Raw genomic sequence first — 25,121 nt, forward strand, 5'->3', positions numbered from 1 at the left:
GTTGGCCCTAGCACATCAGTGTCATGTGACTATCAACCTGTTATGCTAAAGCAATACACATAATAATATAGTTATCATTTTCACAATATCACTATGTCTTTTATTGTGCTTTAGTGGTAGTTTTAGCTTTAAACTGAATATTGAAATGCATATTACCCCAGTGATCTCAAAGAGACAAACTCAAAAATTAAGGATTGCACACTCAGTCTTAAATAAAGATACAAAAATTATTTTATTAAACACTTACATAATAGCAGGTCGCCCTACGCGTTTCGACCACATAGGTGGTCTTCATCAGGGACCAAATATTATACAAATACAAAAGATATAAAAAGGCCTTTTTATACCTTTTGTATTTGTATAATATTTGTCCCCTGATGAAGACCACCTATGTGGTCGAAACGCGTAGGGCGACCTATTAAGTGTTTAATAAAATAATTTTTGTATCTTTATTTAAGACTGAGTGTGCAATCCTTATTTTTTAAGTTTGTAAATGTTAGGAGGCTTCTTTGGGTGGCCCCCTCAGGCATTAGCACCTCAGCATTTCTTTTTGGGTGTGCGCTTTCCAAACTGTATTTTATCTCAAAGAGACAGGCTGTGAACATCAGAAGCAGCGATTACCCACAAATATAGGGGGATGTTAATCATAATTGAGTGTCACTTAAATATGTAACTTAATCTCCGTTGTTTTGTTTTTTGTAGCTCTTGGAAAAAGATCCGGATTATCGCCTGGGATCTGGTGAGGCTGGCGCTGAAGTGATCAAAGCGCACCACCTTCTTCAGAGTAGGTTGCTTTTCTACTCATATTAATTTACTGATAGAAATGCATTATTCAATACTGATAACACTTTAATGTTTTATTAAACATCATTTTTTCTGTAGGCTCCTTGTGCTTTATAATTTCTGGTTCCAGCAAGTTTAGTTTTTGGAACAGATACTCACTGTGAAATATCTCCTGTCTTTTAGGATACTGACTGGGAACAACTATTACATAGAAAAACAAAGCCTCCATATGTGTTCAACAACCAAGGCAATCTGGAGAGCTTCAATAATCCTGAATGCCAAGCTCCAGCATTGACAACACCTGCTGTAAAGATCCCATCAGAGCTGCAAGAGGCATTTAGAGAATTTGATTATACACCTGACTGAACATGAAATAATGGTTAGTATGGACGGGGTAGGTGGAGGGCCAGTCCATGTCTATATGGACAGAAGTCCAAGTCATATAACGTTAATGTCAGATGTCCCAACTCAACAAGTTCTAAAAGAGAAGGCTCATGTTGGAATATTCTTCTTCTTCTAGAGGAACATGGGGAATAGATATATAATGTAAAGACATCAGAAAATACTTTTATGGCAAATTGATAAAAAGCATGCAAATACACAGTTATGATAGATGTAAAAAGGGTTTAATTTCTGGTGCCATTAACTCCTTAAGGCACAAGAACCCAGCAAGATTTATAATGTGTTTGTGGTACTAAAAATGGGACAGCAAGTTTTACTTATAGATTTGATCAAGTATGAAATAGAAAGTATATCATAAAATCCCTTTAAATTAATTTATAATCAGCTCAAAAGTTGCCTTTTAGATGTAATTCCTTCTGTGATTTTGTTTTTCAGATGTGAGACGGAGCAGCGACAGTCAAAGGGAATCTTATTTAGAGAGGAATATCATGGATCATATTTCATACATAACATGGCTTGTTATATTCACTTTGTGTACATAATCATACAAATAAATAATATTGTTATTCAAAAATATGATCTGTGTATTTATTAATGATTTGGGTGGATACATTTGCATCAGTTACTGGCCAATGGGAGCTCACAATGGTTTTTAGGAACCCTGTAGTCTCCAGGGATAGCTTATCAGAAAATTGCAAACAGAATGGACCAGTGCTCCAAGGAGCACAGCAAGAAAGAAAGAGAAAACCTGCACAAAGATGCTTACAAACATTAGCGACCATGTTTGCATCCTTTCTGACTGATTAAAGCATGTAAAGCCTTGCAGAGCTTTCCATTAAGTTCAATTTAGCTTATTGTGTTTTGGGGAAAAATAGCATTAGCCAAGCCATGTTGTGCTATAGTCTAAAGGAAAAGCACAAAGGCAGGAGTAACAGAATATACACAGGCTTGTGAAACAATTAGGGGGTTATTTATTAAAGTCCCAAAAACTCAACCTTTTGACTATAAAATCCGAATTTTTAGTAAAAAAAAAAAAAAGAAAGAAAATTGGAATTTTTTGGGGATTTATTATACCCTGAGGATGGAAAAAGTTTGAATCCGAAAATCCGGCATCTCAGACCTGCCAAGGTTGTATATAAGTCAATGGGAGAAGTCCCAAAGATATCCTGATCTGTGCTGGGTTTTATAAAATAATCCGAAGTTTTCAGGAAAAATCCAAAAGAAAAATTAGTACGATTCAAATTTTTGTACGATTTTCGTGAGTTTTTTGAGTTTTTCTCCGCAGTGGAATTTTTCAGTTAAATGTATTGGTAAATAAGGGGCAATAACCCGTGCAGATTTGGTCAGAGTATATTTCAGAAAATAATGAGCTAAATTTGGATTTTGATAAATAACCCTCTTAGACATAGGCTTAGGGCTTTTCCCAGTACTTCTCTAGGTGACATGATTTCAATCTAAACTAAATACAAGATAAATGACTGCTGAAACACAACCCAAGCAAGTTCCACTATTTCAGCCCTACATTTTCTATATTTTAGGCACATACATGTTAAGGACCCTGTGCCCGTGTACTGCAAACTCCAGGATATTTGAGTAAATGGCTGCACTACTGAAAAAGGTGTATTGCAACTCTACAAAATTAGAGAAGTTAAAGGGGTTGTTCACCTTCCCAACATTTTTTTCAATTCAGTTGTTTTTAGATTGTTCCCCAGAAAAATACTTTTTTCAATTACTCATCATTTATTTTTCACATTTCTTCTAAAATCTAAGTTTAAAGTTGAATGTTCCTGTCTGTGGTGTTTGAGTCTGGAGCAGTAATTCAGGTGCAGATTCTAAACTGTTACAATTTTGCAACATTTAGTTAATACATTTCTCAGGCAGCATCTCTGGAGTATTAGTAACTATTATATCAATTATAACAGCTGCCTGTAATGAAACCCAGAGATTTTGCTTAGCAGGGACAAAGATAAGAAATGTATCAATTAAATATATCAATTTAGAACAGTTTATAGGGTCTGCGACCCCCCCTCCCAGAGCTGCTGCAGAAGGTGAAAAATTACACTTTACACTTCAATTTTAGAAAAACAGTCACACACGGAAAATAGAAAGTCATTGGAAAAAGTCATTGGAAAAGTCATTATTTCTGGTGATCTATTCCAAAAACAACTAGTTGTTTGAAGTTGTTTGAAGGTGAAGGTGAACCCCTTTAATGCCTCTTCAATTGTTTATTTGATTGTTTCCTTGATGACACTTCAGTGTGATGAATCTGCTGCCGTAATATACTTTATGATTTGCTACTGTCAGGGCACTTTTCATGACACGGGAAAAGATAATTATGGCATAAGGAGGGGGGGGGATCCTTTTTTTTTTTTAACTATAATCTGCACTTGTCACTTTTTGGTCATAATTTTAGTTATGGTTTATAACATTTTGAAATGCAATAAAAAATACTTAAAAAATTACATAAAATAAACATCACAAGAAAGAATCTGCCTTGCATTTTTACACACACTGATTGCTTTTATGGAACTTAAAGGCTTAATCCTTTGCCTGCCAAGCACGTACACCGTATGTTCTGGCAGGCAAGGGCTATAACTGCCAAACACGTACCTTGAACGTGCTTGCAGTTTAACATGCTGTACTATGCATCAGCGGCTTTAGCCGCCTCTGCAGAGGTTTAGCAGCATTGACAGCCCCCTGGGCAACGAGGCTGGGGGGCTGTCATGTCGGTCCTGCGACAGGATTGTCGCAGGGCCGGCCTAAAAGAGGCAGACACAGCAAATCGTGTGTCTGCCTTGCTGCACTGCTTTCTCCTCCTTATCTCGTGTTCCAGCGACGCCCACACACTTCCTGCTTGCTGTGACTCTGCAGATAGCTTCTCTAAGAAATTATCCAGCTCTCAGACCACCCAGAAACGGCAAGTGGCCTTTATTTAACACATTTATACACTCATACACACATATTTTAGTAAAAAAAAACAAAAAACGTTTTTTTGCATTTTTCATTTTACACTTATATGCACTTATATACACACAATTCTTGGAAGTGTACAAACATGTATACACATTTTATTTTTTTTACTTTTTCATTTCACCAATTTGTGTTTTTTTTACCCGTTTATTTCAGCAGCGTGACTATTGGATAATCGATTTCGGCCACTAATTACGCTGTCGGTGCAGTTATTTTGTTATTTCATTGATTTGCACAATTTTTGTGGTTTTATTGCAATTTTATCCCTGCATTATTGTTCCTTATGTATATTTTTTTTAGTTTTGCCGTTTGGTGCTTTGGTATAGAAAGATATATTTCACTTAGATTGATCCGTCAGAATATATATTTTCCAAAAATATATGGTTTTCTGGGGTCTTTTTACAGTTTGGGGGTCTTACGGCACATAACGCACAGTTGGGGCTCTCTTTTCAGCAGCTTAGTTGGCTAGCGTGAAAATTCATATGCACGTTTTTTCATTTGGGGCCTGTACACTCCACATACTTTGGTAAATCTATGCATATTGGGCATCAAACTATTCAGTAGACCTCTGACGTCCATATTTAGGGTGATTTTTCTTTGTATGTAAAACATTGTGTGCGATAAATGTGGCAAACTGTAAAATTTTTAGGCGATTTTCAGAAATGTAAAAATCTCTATGTTTAGAAAAGCTTTGCAGTTTGGTAGTTTAGTGTAGAAAGACGTCTTTATCTTGGTTGGTTTCGTCAGAATGTGTACTTTCCAAAAACATATGGTTTTGGGGGGTCTTTGCTGTTAGAAGGGTCTTGAGGCACATAATATGAAGTCAAGGGTCTATGTTTACAAAAGGCGAATCGGCAGCAGAGAAAACTCATATGCAATATTTACATTTGGGGTCTGCACATGCCAGCTGCCTTGGGATATCAATGCATATTGGGCATAAAACTGTTCAGTAGACCCTTGGCATCAGTATTTATGGTGTTTTACAATTGTATGTAAGAAGTTGGGTGAGATAAATGTGGGAAATTGCAATATTTTTAGGCGATTTTCAGAAATGTAAAAACCGTTGCTTTTATCGCCAAATTTAGGAAAGGCTTGCGACTTGGTACTTTGGAGTACAAAGGCATGCATACCCAATTTGGATTCGCGGGAATGTGTAATTTCCAAAAATATATGGTTTTCTGGGGTGAACGTACTTTTTTCTTTTGCCCCCCCCCCCCCCAAAACTATGTAAATGGGTTGATTTTGCAGTACCTGAAATGACAGACTATATGGGGGTCTTCCTTTTGGGGCCCCTATATGCCACGTGCTTGGGTACACCTGTACATATTGGGCATCAAACTGTTCAGAGGACCCTAGGCTTTCATATTTGGGCTGATTTCTCTTGATACCTAAAAGTATGTGGGTAATACGATGCTGCAGGTTAGAAATTTTGAGGTGATTTTTGGAAATGTCACCAAAATCACCAAATTTAGGAATGGTTTGCGGCTTGGTACTTTGGAGTACAAAGACATGCATACCCAATTTAGATTCGTGGGAATGTGTACTTTCCGAAAATATATGGTTTTCTGGGGTGAACTTACTTTTTTATACCTTTGCCGCCTCCCAAAACGATGTAAATGTGTTGATTCTGTAGTACCTGAAATGGCAGACCATATGGGGGTCTTCATTTTGGGGCCCCTATATGCCACATGCTTGGGTACACCTATACATATTGGGCATCAACCTGTTCAGGGGACCCCAGGCTTTCATATTTGGGGTGATTTATATTGATACATAATAGTATGTTAGAAATACGATGTTGCAGGTTGGAAGTTTTGAGGTGATTTTAGAAAATAGCACCAAAATTGCCAAATTTAAGAAGGGATTGCGGTTTAGTGCTTTGGAGTAGAAAGACATGCATACCCAATTTGGATTTGGGGGAATGGGTACTTTCCGAAAATATATGGTTTTCTGGGGTGAACATACTTTTTTTCTAACTTTGCCCCCCCCCCCCAAACTATATAAATGTGTTGATTTTGCAGTATCTGGAATTACAGAACTGATAGCTCAAATGAGGTGTCTACATTTTAGGGCCCCTATATACCACATGCTTAGGTAAACCTATACATATTGGGCATCAAACTGTTCAGTGGACCCCAGGCTTTCATATTTGGGGTTTTTCATGGATACCTAATGATGTGTGGGAGATATGATGCTGTAGAGTGGAAGCTTTGAGGTCATTTTTAAAAAAAAAATCACTAATTTCTATAAAACATTATAACTTTAGGAAACAATTGCAACTTGGTAGTTTGGAGTACAAAGATATATTTACCCATTTTTGATTCACCCGAATCTGTTCTTTCTAATAATGGGTAGTTTTCTAGGGTAAACCTACTGTTAGCGGAATGTTTGGCCTTGAAATCAGAAGTATGCCGTTTGGGGAGCGGTGTTTTGGAAATTTGGTAGTGTACTGCTTGTAGATTTTGAGCTATACAAGTGAGAAATCTCCATAAAACTATATATATCTGGTATTGCCACGTTCAGGAGACATAGACCTTTCCAAATCGGCTGTGTTCTTGTACATAAAATAAATGATGTTTCTGATATATGTGATTGTTCTTTGTGAAACATGATTTTTTTCATTTTATTAGACACTTAGAAGCCTATATTTTTTTACAGAAGTAGAATTACACCAAAATTCTTGCATATTTTGAAAGTTCAGGTTGTCCTGAAAAAAACAATATTTTGTTTTCCTGGGTAAACTAAAAGACCACCCCAGGAAAGGTCCTTAAAGTGAAAGAGTGCAAAATATCTAAAAACTGCTTGGCAGTAGATGTTCGCATCTAGACAAAACGGCTGGCAGGGAAAGGGCTAAAGTCTATAAAAATGTCTGTTTGAAAATCAACACTTGTTTTGTGGTAACAGTAAAAAAAGGGTTGTAGAGGTTGTCACCAGTACATTTTTTTAACTTGCCTTTCATGATTAAATACATTAATAGCGCCCTCTGTTGATTTGTGAATACAATAACGAAGACAATTTTATTTCATAAATATATAAAAGCTTCCAACAACATAAAAAGCTATACAAGTTTTACGCAAGCAAAATTTCAACCACTTAGAAAATACCATGCCTGTCCTTAGTGTACCATTTGTATCTTTGTTGGCAGATCCAGTGCAAGGCAAAAAGTGCCCTCATTAATCCCCATTTTCCCTTTGCCATTTTTTACATTGAACACATCAATGCAAGTACAGCTTTTAATGGATTCAATGATTTTGTGTCCAACGGGTTGTGGCAAAAGCAAGCCTATGGATAATTAACTCTAGGTACAAGGTAATTGATCTAGGCCCTAGGGCAATGGCTGCCTGCAACTTTCTGATTATGGATGGAACAGTCTTTGTGTGAAGGCAGTCACAATGCACTGCAAGACCAATTACCGTCTTCCCAACTTTCGTTTTCGGAAAATGTACAAAAAAAGTGGCAAAATGATTTGTGGCCAGTCACATGTGCTGCAGGAGAGTAATGCCAAGTGGAAGAATGTCCCAGAATAGCATGCAATGAGTCTGGGAAAAGCAGGGCCACTCCAGCCATGAGGCAAGGTGAGAATCTTGCCTCAGGCAGCACTAAGCAGCCAGTTACCAGGGGTGGCAAAAAGCCGCCTCTGGTAACTTTAAGAGCTGAATTCCCATTTTTAATAACGGAAATTCAGCTCTTCTAGTGCAGTGAGCGCGATAGATTTCACTGCACTAGTGATGCAGACCCTCCTCGGCCCGCTACGATGCTACAAGTTAGAATCGCGGAGCAGGAGGAGGGGGGGGGTGGCATCAGGGCTGCTGCCTCAGGCGTCAACAGCTTCTAAAAAAGCGTCTGGGGACATGTTGCAGGTTGATTCATTTTATATTTATCCATGACTTATATTTTAGCATAAAAAGCATTTGACGGACAATGGTATGTTTAAAAAAAGGTTATCTTGAATATTCAGGCCTGGATTTGTGGAAAGGCCAGCTAGGCCTGGGCCTAGGGCGGCAGGATTTTAGGGGGGCAGCACGCTGCCCAACCACACCCACATTGGTTCAAAAACATTGGGGATGTGCTGGAGATAAAATCATTTTTTAAATTCCCATGCGCCAATCCCATTGCTCCAGTCCAGATGATGAAAATTTGCATGAATAAATGGGAGGGGACAGGGGCGACGAACAGCAGTGGGCCTAGGGGCGCCCACTACGTAAATCAGGCCCTGTGAATATTGCTGAAACATTCTATTTTAGGTATGCATAGAGCTAAACTAACTTGGGATCTTTATATTGACCGTATGCCCACAAATATTAAATTCAATGTTTTTGGGGTTTTTTAGCTTTTTATACAACAATGAAAATAAATATCCCATACCTGGCAACTGCTTCACTGTATACAAATCCAGCATCTGCCCTCTTTACAATTTCAAAGCATAAGTCAGCTCCATCCATACTGTATTTAAAAAAAAAAATGAATAGATTTTCATATCATACTAAGACATTTCATTATTTAACAAGCTGGAGATCAAATGGTTAGTTTTATGTAAGAATCAAAAATGATCTCTTAAAGGAGAAGTTTACCTGTTGGCATTTTGTAGATTGCAGATGATCAGAATTCAATGACACTAAGTGGCACATTTATTAAAGGTCGAATTTCGATGTCTCCCATTGATTTATACATGAACTCAGCAGGTTTTAGGTGTCTAATAGTCGAATTAGAGTTCTTAAAGGGCCAAAGTATGATAAATCTCGAAATTCTAATTAAAACTCGAATCGAGTTTGGCTAATTCATAATTTGAATTTGAGAGTTTTGACCATAAAAGAATTCGAAAATTCTAATTTTCAATTCGACCCTTAAGAAATCTGCCCCATTTGGTCATTAAAGTTCACCTTAATACTGGCAAATGCACAACATTCCTATTGACGGAGAGGCTTCCCACCTGATTCCAATTCAAATGACCATCCAATGTAACCTGTTAAGCAGTTCAAACTTGATTTTGAATGAGCCATTTGTATTTAGAAAATACTTATTAAAAACAATAGTGACTGCATCACATAAATCCAAATTGAGAAAAAATTGGTTATAAGTAATACCGACACATTTCATGCCTTTTCAGGGTGCCATGCACAAAGAAATAGTATTTCATTAAATCAGTCAATTGTATAAGTTTTGTGCAACTCAGGCTTTAAAACTGCCCTTTGAGGTTTAAGGTAAATAAATGTGTGTAATAATGAACTGGAAATCTCTCTCATCACTTAAAGATAACAAGGACAGACCATTCTAATTTGTGTTTAATCTCCAGCATCTTGGCAATAGATTGGTACTAAAGATTTCAATGACTTTCAATGTGGCATCATCAAAGTCACTTTGACAGACAATTTCCCAAGACGAGAATTTGTCACATTTCTGCCATGGTAATCTGTAAAGTGATGTCTAGGACCAACAATAGTACACAGTGGTAAACCACACAAACTCACATGGTAAAGTGTTGAAGTGAATTGTGCATAAAAATCATAAGTTGGACACTCCACAATGAGTTCCAAATTTTCTCTGGAAGCAACATCAGCTCACCTATAGGAGCTTAATGTCATGAGTTTCCATGGGTGAGCACCAACAGACAAGCCTAACCATTAGCTGGAGCTGATGGGTATAAATATTATGTCTCCATTCACTACTGGAAAAAACATTGCTTGCTTTTAAACTATTTGATTTGATTATTATTCAAAATGCTCAGGACCTGGGGTTTTCTGGATAAAGGGTATTTCTGTAATTTGCATCACCATACCTCAATTCTACTAAAATATAATTTGAACCCAATAGGATTGTTTTGGCTACATTTTGGATTAATAATATCTCAGATGGTACGAAGTACACAGTACTACTGTCTTATTACAGAGAAAAAGGAAATCCTTTTTAAAAATGTGAATTGATTTGCTTAAAACAGAGTCTATGGTAGATGGCCTTGTCATAATTCAGAACTTCTCTGTATAGTGGTTTTGGATTAGGGATCCTGTATTAAATTTACATTACTCTTTAAAAGGAGATGATTTCACTATTTTTGCAGTGACATCCCCAGTACTCTGTCTTCATGGGTTGCCATATTTTTTACTTAAAGGAGACACTCACAGGGCTACAGTCCTCTGCTAGTGGTGCTGTACCAATCCAGAGTAACTGACTAAAAACAGAGCAGAAGCACAATGAACTAGGAGAAATGCAGGAAGCTTGGTTGATTAAAGTGGACTTGTCACCTACACATAAAAAGCTGTATAACAAGAGTCGTTTGCAAATTAAACATGGAACCCATATTGTTTTTTTTCATTAAAGCATCCATACCTGTTATAAAGGCATTTAAATATCTACGCTGTCAATCAACTATTACCTTCCTCGCCTCTATGCCTGAGGCATAGAGGTGGGGCAGTTAATTACTTTCACTTTCCATTCAGCACTTCCTAGATTTCACTGCTCTTCCCACATTCCCCCTCCCTCCTCACACTTTATAATTGTGTAGGGCAATGTGTATGGACATTAGGCCCCCAATTAGGGCGCATACACAAGGTTTTTGGGTGATCCACAAATTGGCTCCTGCCTGTGTGCTGTGATTGTGTAATTCCAAGACTGAAGGAAACAAAATTTGGAATTATTTCTTATGGTGACAGGTCCCCTTTAACAGAGCTGGAGTGTTTCATCCATTTTAGTTAACCCAATTAGGTAACAATTGATTGGTTATGGGAACCTTACGGACAACTCAGACTGCAAAGACATTCTGGTTATTGTTGATGCATTCAATTAAGATACATTTAAAATGTTGTTCATAAGTCATACTTGCAGGCTAATAATAATTGCACCTATTGAAATATCTCAGTCTGATCGTAAAAAAGGAAGGAAGAACCCGAGGTGTTACATTTATGTTTGTTCTATTGCTCCACAAAGCAGTCTGTTTAATGCAGCAGAACTACATAACCTGTAAATAATTCAAGATGCTGTTAAACAGAAGAAAACATCACAAGCTCATCTCAGTCAAAGTTTTATAGGACTTGCATACACAAACAGAAAGTGGCACAGAAAGTCTAAGAGGATTTACATTTTGCTCTATAACTGCAAAAAAACAAACTGCCCCTATAGAAAAATATCTTGCAAATACATAGATGGAGTAAACTTCCTCTAAATGTATGCCTCAGAGGACTCCCCGTGTTTTTTTTTTTTAAATAGATTACATACCTTTTCTCTGAAAATAATACAACTTGCATTTATAGGGACCTCTACTATTCATCATTCAAACCAGTGCCTAGTTGTTAAGGTAAAGTGGACCCTAGAAACCAGATAGGTGATGAAATCTGAGAGAGCTGTATAACAAAAGATTGTGTCCCAAACATGTTTAGTCTGTAGAGACTTATTTTTAATTCTTTATTTCTAACGTAACCTTAGTATACAAAGTATACAGCTATAGAACTACTATTTCAAGCAAGTGTGCTTGAAATATATTAGTAGGGCTTGCCCCCAATGGGAATTTCTATATTATATAAATATGCATTTCTAGGTGGGTTATGGTTTGTCCAGTTTAAAAAAAAAAATCTATCCATTAAGCCAATATGCTGCTCTTTTATTATAGATCAGTGCTGTAATTTCCTACATTTTCCAGAGTTCTTCTAAGAGTTTTCGTGAATCGTCTTTCAATTTTTTGTTTAGGACAGCTTTTGCAGCCTGTAGCATGTGTAGAATATTACTGAGGCACATTGTTGTGCAGTAAGACTTAGGGCAGAATGTCCATTACTACTTGTTCTTAAATCATGGTTTCTATTTTACTTATGATGCCTTTCCAGTATTTTTTTATGCAGAGCATTGGTACCATAAATGGCTGCAAGTACGTACTGTTCAAGACATCTTCAACATAGATTTTAAACTTCGGGAAACTTTTGTTTCAGTCTAACAGTAGTTACTTTCTCTTTTGTCAGAGTAGGTTTGTTATAGTATATTCTCCATCTGTTGAGGGTTCTACGATGTTCCCTGCTGTCGGGAAGGAGCGACATGGCAGTTCCCTGTGGTCGAGAGGGGCACGGAAAACTACCAGAGAGTAGAGTTTGGTGATTCAAAACAAAGAGTTCCACGTCTACAAAGTAAGTGTGAACAGGTTGCGAGCACATTGAGTTTTGTAAAGACCAGACAGAAATACACTTTATGGGGCTCATGTTAAAAAAAAGGGGGCGGGGCATGGATTTCTTTTAACACGCGGTGGATAGTTTTCTGGCATAATATAGTCCAGATATCTATCATTTGAAAATGCCATTGGGTCGGGACAACATTAGCATGGTGATGCAGTCCTCTCTTGACAGGGGGGCATATGCAACAATTATGATCCAATCACTGCCCTGGGTCCCAAACGATTAGATCAGACTCATTTGGTCCTGAAAGCAGGTGGTCAAATCAGGCTAAGATCTGCTTGGTTGGTGACCTCGCCAAATTTGTACGGCCATCTTAAAACAGAACTGAAGCTTTGACAAAGAAAAATTCACTCCCGTTCTATTAATTTCTAAGGGATTTTTAAAATGATATTTATGAATGGGTGAAAGAGTTCTCCATTTGATAAATACAATTCTAAAAATCCTATAGGAATGAATAGAAAGTGAGTGAATTTTCAGTAGCGAGCTCTTGATAAATCTGCTTCTTAGTGTCACAAACACACAAAAGCAACAAATATTTTTCAAATAAAGTTTTTTGTAAATTACAAGTTATAGCCTTTAAAGGTGAAGGAAACCCTGTAGAAAAAAACCCTGTACTACCCACCCCACGTAAACCCCCTTGTCGAAGATTCTGTCAGCGGACTTCACGGCACCCATCTTCCGGGTGCTCGGTAAGCTGACTGGGAGATCAGCACGTCATCGTATTCGCAGTTGGGAGCAATTTGCCGGTTTTCGACAACTGTGCATGCACTGAAATTGACGGAGATTGCCGATCTCCCAATCAGCTTACAGAGGACCCGGAAGATGATGGGTAAGTATAACATATGGGGCATTTCCCCGGGGGGGGGGGCAGTTAGCCTGGTGGGAGGAGAGGGGGGGGTCTATGTGGGGGGGGTTTTTTCTACAGGGTTTCATTCTCCTTTAAGGTGAACTTCCTTTAAAAAATCCAGAGGTATCAGATTTTGTTATTACAGAAATCTTAGAATAAATCAAAACAAAACATTCTTAAAAGAGAGCAGGATGATATATCAATAGGTAATATAAGCAGAGTTTTCATTTTGAAATGGAAAACAAGACTAATTTAGGCAGTTATGAAGATGAGTGGCTTTAGTTTTCACAAGACATACAGCTGAGAAAATTTTTATACTTCAGCTAGTCTCAAAACATAGATTCAAAATATTAACATTTCATTACAATCGTGGCCTAAAAGAACAGCAACAAGCTCGTTCTTTTTTATGTGACAAGTACAAATGTCATAGGAGAGAAAACAATAGTAAATATAACATACGTACAATTCAAATACCATGTAGAGCATTCCATCTGAACTGTATGTCTCAAGGAGCTCGACAATATGCGGATGCTTTAGCATGTGGCATATACTTGCTTCTCTTTTTAGATCTGAAAGGTAAAAAAAAAAAAAGACTTTGTAGAGTATTGGAACAATCACATCATAAGCTGATGAATGCTTACAAAACATTGGACTGCCTTTGCTCTATAAAATTAATTAGTCTCTCTGTCTACATGCAGAATTTGAGCTAGAATCGGTTATTTTGAAAGTCAGTCTAATGCATTCACTTGGCAAAGGGAGTCCACCCTAAGGAAAAACATCCGTGGCCTGATTTAATATGAAAAAAAAAAAAAAGTTTCAGACCTAAAGGGGTTGTTCACCTTTAAATTAACAAGTAGTATGATGTAGAGAGTGATATTCTGAGACAATAATTTTTGAGTTATTTAGCTTTTTATTCAGCAGCTCTCCGTTTTGCTATTTCATCAATCTCGTTGCTAAGGACAAAATTTACCTAGCAACCCATGCATTGATTTGAATAAGAGATGGGAATATGAACAGGAGAGGACCTGAATAGAAAGATGAATAATAAAAAGTAGCAACAACAATAAATGTGTAGCCTTGCAAAGCATTTGTTTTTAGATGGGGTCAGTAACCCCCATCTGAAAGCTAGAAAGAATATGAAGGCGGCAAAAAATGCAAAACCTATAAAAAGATACTGAAGACCAACTGAAAAGTTGCTTAGAATTAGCCATTATATAACATACTAAAAGTTAACTTAAAGATGACCACCCCTTTAAACTCACAAATGGGCACTTCAAATGTCTCTAGTACTCCTTCGTCTTCAACCATATTTTGACTTTATAGTTTTGTAATGTGCTAATATAAAAACCTTTAAATAATGTCCTATAATAATGTGGTCGGAAATTAATTGTGCTGCTAGTGAATGTCCCAAGCTAACTTCTTGTAAGGTAGAGAGGTTTTTGAAAGGATGGGTTTTGTTTTAAAATTTATCCAATCAAGACCTACCATCTAAAGTATTTGAGAAAAAAATATATGAACAACTAATTCATTCATTTAATGCAGTGGGCAGAGCATGAGGGTTACCTTTTTAAGGCAATACCTACAATGACCAGCAGATGCCTCTAAACGTCTATATACACAGATACAAAAAATGCATTGTGAAGCTGATAATGCCATATATTTAGCAAAGGCATGAGATATTTTATGAAAAAAAGAATGATTGGGACCTAGGAGTTTCCAGATGGGATTTTGGATCACCATACCTTAAAGGAGAATTAAACCCCATAAGGATATGTCCCAGCTGGCCCCCCTGCTAAGTGTTACCTCAGAATTGTGTCCACTAGGATTACTGACCGTACATACAGAGTGAGTGCAACAAAGCGCACCTCCCAGCTTTTTCTGGTAATCTTCGGGTCTTCTACCAGCAATTCGACAATTTCCGTCACTTCCGCCGCATGCGCAGTTGTAACGAATCAGAAAACGACTCCAACTGCGCATGCGCCCATATTTTGCTTACTTTACGAGGATTACTGAAGGGCCGAAGATGTCAATCTGCACGTACGGTCAGTAATCCTACAGGGGACACAATTCTGGGGTACAATTTAGCAGGGGGGTGGAGGCAGGGAGGGGGGCCAGTGGGGACTTATCACTGTGGGGGGTTTAGTTCTCCTTTAATTCTACTTTAAATACAACATTAAGGGGCATTTTTATCAAGGGTCGAATTTTGAATTTGAAGATCTTTGAAATTCAAATTCAAAAAGAGCAACCGAAATCAAGTCGAAAGTTTTTTTTAGCCAAATAGGTGTGTTTTCAATCGAATAGGACCGTATTCGGCTGAATTTAAATCTAAGCAATATCGCATTCGATTGAATTTCCCAACAAAAAAACTTTTTCAGAGTCCACCTATTGACTCCAAATGGGCTCTAGTAGGTCCCACATAGGCTACAACAGCAATTCGGCAGGTTTTAGATGGCGAATGGTCGAAGTTGAATTTTTAAAGAGACTGTACATGATAAATTTCGATACTCCAATTTTTTTCAAATTCGAATCGAATTTGGACTATTTCCTAGTCGAAGTAAACAAAAAATAGGTTGAAATTTGAATTTTTTGAATTTGAAAATTCACCTCGACCTTTGATAAATCTGCCCCTAAATGAACTCAATACGATTGTGTTGCCACCAGTATCGATTCATGCAATTTACCGTATATACTCGAGTATAAGCCGACCCGAGTATAAGCCGAGGTACCTAATTTTACCTACGAAAACTGGGAAAACTTATTGACTCTAGTATAAGCCTAGACACAACTACAGCCCTGTCTCCCAGCAGCGCACATTCTGCCAAAGTGACCCCCCCAGCGATCAACCGGACTTCTTTGCAAAGTTGATGGTGACAGAGAATTGCCAAAAGGATTACTGTGTGCATTGTCCCACTACCACGTACAGAGGGTGCTGTTTGATATTGCCATCACTGTTAATCTTTCGTATAACCAACAGAGGGCGCTGTGTGATATTGCAGTCACTGTTATTCTGTCATATAACCAACAGAGGGCGCTGTGTGATATTGCAGTCACTGTTATTCTTTCATATAACCAACAGAGGGTGCTGTGTGATATTGCAGTCACTGTTATTCTTTCATATAACCAACAGAGTGATATTGCAGTCACTGTTATTCTTTCATATAACCAACAGAGTGATATTGCAGTCACTGTTATTCTTTCATATAACCAACAGAGGGCGCACTGTTCTTTCATATAACCAACAGAGGGTGCTGTGTGATATTGCAGTCACTGTTATTCTTTAATATAACCAACAGAGGGCGCACTGTTATTCTTTCATACAATTAACAGATGGCGCTGTGTGGTATTGCAGTCACTGTTAATCTTTCATATAACCAACAGAGGGCGCACTGTTATTCTTTCGTACAACCAACAGATGGCGCTGTGTAATATTGCAGTCACTGTTATTCTTTCATATAACCAACAGAGGGCGGCACTGTTATTCTTTCATATAACCAACAGAGGGCATTGTGGGATATTGCAGTCTCTCCCCAAGTGTACTGTTGGTATAGGAATGATTAAAAGTGACTGCAATCTCAGCTAGTCGGGAAAACTCGGCTTATACTCGGGTATATACGGTAACAAGGTGCTATTTTATTATAATGGGGAAAATAATTATTTTTTAGAAATTGGGTTTGGTACTTTAATTTTTAAATTGTCAGAAAATCCCAACACAATTTGCTAAGGAGTTCCATCCCAAGCATATCAAGCTCTGGGTGTGACATAAGCAAAATTCACAAGTGTCAGTGACCCTTTAATTTTTATAACAGATCCTAATTATTAGATATCATTATAAATAATATTACTATATTACAATGATGTGTTGCATGTATATGGGTGCAGTTTTACATATGACAAAAAAAATGGCAGTAATAATCCTATAGCACTCCTGATCTGATTAAGACTGGCACACCAAAAAGAAAACCCTCATGGGGGTCAAGTGGCGGAGCACAAGTGTGTGTGGGGGGGTGCATATTGTGGCAGTGCATCATCAATAATATTCGACAGTTGGCAGCTGCAGTTGTGGTTGGGCAGTAGCGGTAAAGAGGTGCTAGTCTAGAGGATGACCCTTTCCTTTAGTTTTCCTGTGGGACCTGGCTATACCCCGGATCTATGGCTAAAAGGCTTATAGTAGAAAAGTATTCTGCATCCTATTAGTCCACACGCCCTAAAGAAAGGTTGGACCTTAAAAGGGCTTGAAAGGAAGTCTTAAACCAGTGAGAAAAGATAAATAATACACATTCAACACAGTTCCAGTCAAATAAACGAGTCTCATCTCAAAGGCCATAAACACAAGTAGCTCCACAAAAATGGGGGAAAGGGAACCGTAATAGCGTAATATTGTATGGTTAACAGTGAGCTGAACAAGCACAAAGTAATTTATGTGAAGGCCACATTCAGAAAACCTGTTTTTGTAATCTTTTTATGAAGAATATATTTTTCATTGAATTTGCACAAAATTAACGGCTGCAATTTTTTGTGCAGTCCGTTCCACCATGATCTTACACAAGCAAAACAATAGTCATTCCTAGAACTTATTTTGTGTTCAGGTAAATGCACTGTAACCAAAGCAAATTAAATTTTTGACATGCTGCACTGGGGGAAAATAAAACAAAAACATTTAGTTATATTAGATATTTCCTCACTTTACATATGTCACAGTACCTTATCAGTCAAAAGGTCTTGAATACACCAGGCCTGCACCTATTTTTGCATGTGCCTTTGACAAAGACCCCTTCAGGGGTCAAAATGCATTGGGGTCCCTTTGTAAGATCAAATAAAGATAAGATATTCTTTATATTGGACTGCCCTGTTTCCTTGTTTTTTTAATGCTCCTGATTGCATTAAAGTGCAATGACAAAAAGAAACCGGCAGCAAAACACTATATGCTATAGCCCTAAGGGTAGGCAAGTAAATCTAAGGCAGTAGAGAACAAGAGGATCAGTGAATAGTTGTAGGACAGATGCCAAAGCAGAGGAAAGAATTAAGTGGTGCTGCTGCTGGCATTATAAGTAGACAAGTGGCCATCATGTGTCTGCTGTTTTTCGTGGTCTGCTATTGTATCACATGAGCCAGTTGGTCTCCTATTCTACTCATTGCCTTGGGCACGTTATTGCCTTTAAAAGCTGTGGGTTTCTGTGTCATTTAAAGGGAGAGTATATGCATCTACTAAAATAAAAAATGAGCATAAAGAAAGGAATTATGTTGAAAATGTATTCTGCTTATTAAAAAGAAAGTATTTCTGCCATTATAAAGCATTCATGGAAAACAATCTGTTTTCTTCTGAGCTTCCCTAGCTCTCCCCACCTATAAACAGGACAATATGTTGAAATGGAGATAATCAGCTTTGTCTAAAAAAACCCTAAGGTGTAGCAGGTCTTGAAACCCAATAGCAGCTCATTGTAAGGAGGTATAGAAGGAGGAAGTTTATTATATCCTAACAGGAAATTCAAAGTGAAAGTAGTTTCAATGCCATGTTTAGAAAAAGGTAAATTGTAAATATTTTTAATAAAAAGATTAGGCAAAAAGTTATGTTCAACACATGCTCTATTCATTGAGATCATATTGAAAAATGGTATATACACTTCCCCTTAAATTTCAAATTAAAAGGTAATGTAGATTTTAAAGGGGCAGTTAAATAGGTAATGAAAACAAAGTATTCAACCTAGCTGTATGCCTAATTGATTTGCAGCAGAGCTATGTGTACTGTGCAAGATTTGTTGAATACCTAACCAAATCCTAATTTGCATATGAAGGGAAAGTAAAAAGTGGAAAACTTTTTTTTTTTTTTACTTCCTTTTGTGACGAAAAGTCACGCAATTTTACTCCCCGCCCCCCTAATTTGCAAATGCAAATTAGGATTGGCCAGGCACAAGGAGCTGGCTAAATCCAAAACCTGCTAAAAAAAAAAAAAAAAAAAAAAAAGGCCAAATCCCGAACCGAATCCTGGATTTGGTGTATCCCTAATTTTGATAGGCCAATTGTGCTGCAGTCTGACAGTTCTTCAGGATAAAAATAAAATACGGTATGACACTTGCATTGGAGGAGTTTAAATTATACTAAAGATAGCAAAGAGGAGAAGCAGGTCAGGTGGAGATGATTAGAATAAAGGGGTGGAAGAGTATAATAAAGCACTGCAACAATGCAACCTTCATTGTACTTTTAGAACACATTTTTATTTTCCAATTATAGTTCACCACTATTCTTAATGGATGTCAAGTTATATTTTTTTTAAAAAATCATCAAAAAAATCAAAAGAGCTGGTATAAGTATGATCCTGGAGAGTATGGTTAATGTTATGAAACAAGGAAGTGTGGCGTACTACCAAGCAGAGCAGATATAATACATTTATTTATCATTTTAAGATGATATATTGCTGGTTTACAAAAAGTATAAGTAGTATATAAATTATAACTGAATACATTCCTTTACCATAACTTGTTTACATGAGAACACGAAGGTTGTTACTGGATACTAGCTAGCTTTTCTAGCATAGGTTGGTCTTTGACTGCAGTCTAGGAGTGGAAAGGAATTCTGTTTTTACCTGGATAAACAATTTTTTTTTCAATTTCTGTGGATCATTTCTAGAAGCATAATTGTGGGCCACATCATCATTTAGGCATTTGAAACAATCGTGTCCCAATACCTGGGATGTGGACACAATTGCTACAGCAAAAAACTTTTATGTATAACCACAGGAACGACTGCAGATCTAAAGGATTATTTTAGTATAATATGAATTATTCTTTCAACACAAGCGTTAACAGTTCTTGTTATTTCCAGTCCTTTTATAGGTTCAGATTTTTTATATTTTAAAAGTTGAGCATTTCAGGTTATTCCACCTCAGCCAACTTGTATAAAGGTATGACACGCTCACTGCTACATCATCCACAAGCATCTTCAAGCTATATACATCTGTGTTTCATTGAGAGTATGTATCTAGATTTTTTTAGATTAATACAGGGCTTTATTTGTAAAACTAAAGTAGTAACAGAAATTTGTAGCAGGAAATATACACGCCAATGTAAATATAAAAAGGGACCAAGTATAACTTTCCGAAAAGCATTTATCCCCCGAAACTGCACAATTTTACAAATCCCATTATCCTTTAAATTAGCAGCAGTAGTATTAGTAAAATATGGGAGATACTTTGTTTCTAAGTATTTTCATTTTTCTGCCGTATAGACTGTGGCAGTGATTTCTTTATGCTTTATTATAAAACTGATAAACTATGGTAATGAAGATAATATAATATAAGCACTTTTCTGCAATAAAATAATAACCAGACATAGCAGACATCTTGTTTTAGTCAACCTAAAGAGCTGTAAAAAGATCTCAATCTTGAAAAATCAGTGCAGATTTGCCAATTATTAAAAAATTCAGTTAGAGAGGAGTGCTATCCTTGTTAAGTTTACATTTGATTCACTAGAAAGTAAAGGAGACAATCAACATTTGACTATTGTACGTTTAGCTGTTATAAAGATATTGTGCTTAAAGGGATACTGTCATGGGAAAACATGTTTTTTTCAAAATGCATCAGTTAATAGTGGTACTCCAGCAGACTTCGCCACTGTAATTCAATTCTCAAAAGAGCAAACAGTTTTTTTATATTCAATTTTGAAATCTGACATGGGGCTAGACATATTGTCAGTTTCCCAGCTGCCCCCAGTCATGTGACTTGTTTCTGCACTTTAGGATGGAACTATTTTCTGGCAGGCTGTTATCTCTTCTACTTAATGTAACTGAATCAGTCTCAATGGGACTTGGCTTTTACTATTGAGTGCTGTTCTTATATCTACCAGGGAGCCGTTATCTTGTTTAGGTAGCTGCTATCTGGTTACATTTCCATTGTTCTGTTAGGCTGCTGGAGAGGGAAAGGGAGGTGGGTGATATCACTCGAACTTGCAGTACAGCAGTAAAGAGTGACTTTATCAGAGCACATGTCACATGACTGGGGGCAGCTGGGAAACTGACAATATGTCTAGCCACATGTCAGATTTCAAAATTGAATATAAAAAAATCTGTTTGCTCTTTTCAAAAATGGATTTCAGTGCAAAATTCTGCTGGAGCAGCACTATTAACTGATGCATTTGAAAAAAAAAAAACATGTTTTCCCATGACAGTATCCCTTTAATTTAACAAATGCGTTTTAGCTGTATACTACCCCTTCAAAACCTAGCAACTGGATTGCTGCAAAGGTTCCAAATCTGACAATAGCACAATATAAAATATAAATAATGCAAAAACTAGAAAAAAAAATTAAAACCGAGGAATAACTGCAAACATACCATTGTCTACATCATACTAGGTTACTTTAAAAAGGTAAATTCTTTCTTTAATACGTAGTATTTAATAATCTTCCAAACATTTAGGCTGTAGCAATAATCTTTACCTCAGATACCGATAAGAGAAATACTGAGAAATAGAAGAGATCGACATTTAACACTGAACCTTATGCATTCTATTGAAATAAGAAAAAGCTGAATGTATCTAGCAAGGGATGAAAGAAAGACCAGTGCTGCTTCAGTCATTACCTTCTGTGCTTAAGCCTGGGCTTGATGTAAACTTTGCAACATCGACAATTTTTACTGCAAACTGCTGTCCAGTTTCTCTGTTGATACATCTTCGGACAACGCTGAATGGACCCCTGTAAAAAATAAAAAATAAATATGTAGATACATATAAATTTGGATTAAAGAAAAACAGTTTTAGAACAACGTATAATCATTTTAGGCATAAAAGCATAATCTTGTTAAATATTTTCTACAGCGCTAAGCACTTGTTCTTTCTGGGTATACTTAAAGAGGAATTATCATGAAAACAAAAATAATCTCATGGAAAGAAGTAACTTTATAAATGCAATGAAAATGTCTCAATGAGTCTGAAATAATCAAATTTATCCTCACAATCCCCTTTCTTGTTTGTTTCAACATGAAGGATTTCATTTTTAAAAAAAAACATGGTAAAGTTTAACGGATTCTACTTAAAAAGTTTCTTATTTTCATGGGGTGAAGGTTTCTTCTCAAATTTTTAACAACAGTTGCCCTTCATTTACCCCAAAGAAGCAAGAAAGATGGAAAATGTCACTTTTCTGCACTACCAAGTACAAATAAACAAAACAGAATATACAAATGCAGAATATAAGCCTTACTCAAAGAAGTTGAAGACATGTGAATTTTGATAGATGAATTTTGCTATATATATATATATATATATATATATATATATATATATATATATATATATATATATATATATATATATATATATAGCAAAATTCATCTATCAGCTTCAAGTAAAATATTACTCAGTAAAAAAGACATTTCTTAATCTATAGGTCGTATGAAATACTCCTTGTTCATTAAAGGAGAAGGAAAGGCTAAAATGAAGTAAGCTTTATCAGAAATGTATATATAAATACACCAGTAATCCCTCAAAGTAATGCTGCTCTGGGAGCTCTGTCAAAAGAAACACAGCATTTATTTCCTTCTATTGTGTATACATGGGCTGCTGTATCAGACTTCCTGTTTTCAGCATAAACTTCGAGGGGTAGGGCTTGAGCATGCTTAGTTTGCACCCTCTCTGCTGTAATCTGAGCACAGAGCTATGAGTGAGCAAGGAGAGACTCAAGCAGGAAGTGATGACACACTAAGATAATATGGCTGCTGCTATCCTAAACAAACAGAGACAGCTTCTAGAGCGGTTTACTCAGGCATGGTAAAGCAGAATAAATATAGGGTTATAGCTTGCACTAATGTGGCTAATCTATTGGAAATAAACTGCTTCGGTAGCTTTCCTTCTACTTTAACACGAAGATGAGAATACCATTTTGTTCTAAGTAGTTTATCTGTTCAGCCAATTTGATCTTAAATCCTTGCATGGCTGGCAACATTTGTACAAAGGAGCTTATTTGTATAAATGGTAAAAAAAAAACCTTTACAAGAGCAAGGCAATGCTGAATAATATTAAAATATATTTGAAAGCTTTTCAATATGTGTTACTTGTCCTTTAGAATTTAAAGGACATTGTTAAAACAAGTACTGTATCAGAAATTATATAAATCGCAACACCACATTTTAATACTTCACAAAAGGTGAAAATAAGTAAAGCAAAGAGGTTTTTTTGTTCTGAGATGTTTAAAAATGCCCACTCTTCTTTCATTTGTATTAATTTTTATGTTACCTTTGATACATATTTAGAGATAAACAATTTTATTTTCTTCTTGCAGTTTTACAGGGGATGACCACCAAAGGCTGGTGTTTGATTAATGGAATAAAATGTAATTTTAAGGCTTATGTCATAGGCTTTAGTTTTTCTGGTAGTGACACGAATGCAGGAACTGACTTAACAGACCTGAGACTGTCTCCAATATCTTGGAAATCACAACATTTACTTACTTACAGTAGTAGCTGTGCAAAATTAGCAAATATTGTATCAATTCTAACAGCAGCCTTTAAAAGGGATTGTTCACCTTCCAAACACTTTTTTATATTCAGTTTTTAGATTGTTCACCAGAAATAAAGACTTTTTTCAATTACCTTCCATTATATATTTTTTACTGTTTTTCCAAAATCTTCCAAAAACGGTTACAATTTTGCAACATTTAGTTGATACATTTCTCAGCAGCATCTATGGAGTATTAGCAACTATTGTATCAATTCTAACAGCTGCCTGTAATGAAACGCAGGGATTCTGCTGAGCAGGGACAAAGATAAGAAATGTATCAACTAAATGTATCCATTTAGAACAGTTTACAGGGTCGGCGAACCCCCCTCCCAGAGCTGCTTTAGAAGGTGAATAAATGACACTTTACACTTCAATATTAGAAAAATGGTCACACATAGAAAATAGTAAGTCATTGGAAAAAGTCATTATTTCTGGTGATCTATCTGAAAACAACTAGTTGTTTGAAGGTGAGCCACCCCTTTAATGGGGATTCTACTCTCCAGAGACAAAGATAAGAAATGTATCAACTAAATGTATCTATTTAGAACAGTTTACAGGGTCGGCAACCCCCCCCTCCAAGAGCAGCTTTAGAAAGGTGAAAAATTAAGACTTACATTTCAATATTTGAAGAATGGTCACACACAGAAAATAGAAAGTAATTGGAAAAAGTCTATTTCTCGTGAACTATCTTAAACCAACCGAACTGAAAAAAGTGTTGGATGGTAAACCCCCCTTTATAATTAAAGAATTAATGTACATTTCAAATTGCTCAGAGAATCACTCTCGAAGTAAGCTTACATCAGTTTTTTTTTAGTATAGATCTTTAAGTGATACAGACACTAAAAAAAACTACTTTTTAAAATACAAATGTACATTAAAAGTTACCTATAGGTCATGCTGATTGGCTTTTGCGGAGAGGTTTGTTTTTTAATTTGTTAGTTGAAGTTCCTAAACCTGACTATTTTGCATTCCAGACTGTCCCATCTCAGCCTGTAAGTTAAAGTTTCTAATGCTAACGGACTCTGCTGCATAAATATGGCAGCACCATCATAGACGATCACAAGGGAGTCAGTTAGGTTATATAAAAGCTTTGGTGTCAGTGTCTCTAACTGCTCTCTCCTCCCATAATTGCCCTGAAGAAGCAAGGAAGATAGGAAATGAAAAGTACAGGTATAGGACCTATTATTCAGAGTGCTCAGGACTGGGTGTTTTCCAGATAACTGATCTTTCCGTAATTTGGATCTTCATACCTTAAATCTACTAGAAAATCATGTAAACTTGAAAAAAAACAAAAAACAAACAAAAATAGGCTGGGAAATTATTTTTAAAGATTTGGATTATTTCGATAAAACGGAGATTGCCTTTCTGTAATTTGCAGCTTTCTGGATAATGGATTCTTACCTGTATTTCTTATTTATTAACTAATACGTGCAAAAAACAATAAAACATACTTCAATTTTAAATAAAATCTCTAACAGGTTAAAAAG

The 25,121-nt window shown here is 36.5% G+C and overlaps 1 protein-coding gene across 3 annotated transcripts in view; it reads right to left on the minus strand.

The window, feature by feature from the left end:
- cask.L (calcium/calmodulin-dependent serine protein kinase (MAGUK family) L homeolog) overlaps positions 1-25,121 on the minus strand; it is a 192,956-nt gene that overhangs the window by 126,639 nt on the left and 41,196 nt on the right. For all 3 annotated transcript variants that reach the window (XM_018246646.2, XM_041582101.1, XM_018246645.2), the window contains exons 2-4: positions 21,723-21,835; positions 13,616-13,721; positions 8,521-8,598 (exon numbers count right to left, since the gene is read on the minus strand). In XM_018246646.2, coding sequence (XP_018102135.1) covers positions 8,521-8,598; positions 13,616-13,721; positions 21,723-21,835 — 297 coding nt within the window. The remainder of the gene's footprint in view (positions 1-8,520; positions 8,599-13,615; positions 13,722-21,722; positions 21,836-25,121) is intronic.

Source organism: Xenopus laevis, chromosome 2L, assembly GCF_017654675.1.
Source record: "Xenopus laevis strain J_2021 chromosome 2L, Xenopus_laevis_v10.1, whole genome shotgun sequence".
Classification (NCBI taxonomy): Eukaryota; Metazoa; Chordata; class Amphibia; order Anura; family Pipidae; genus Xenopus; species Xenopus laevis.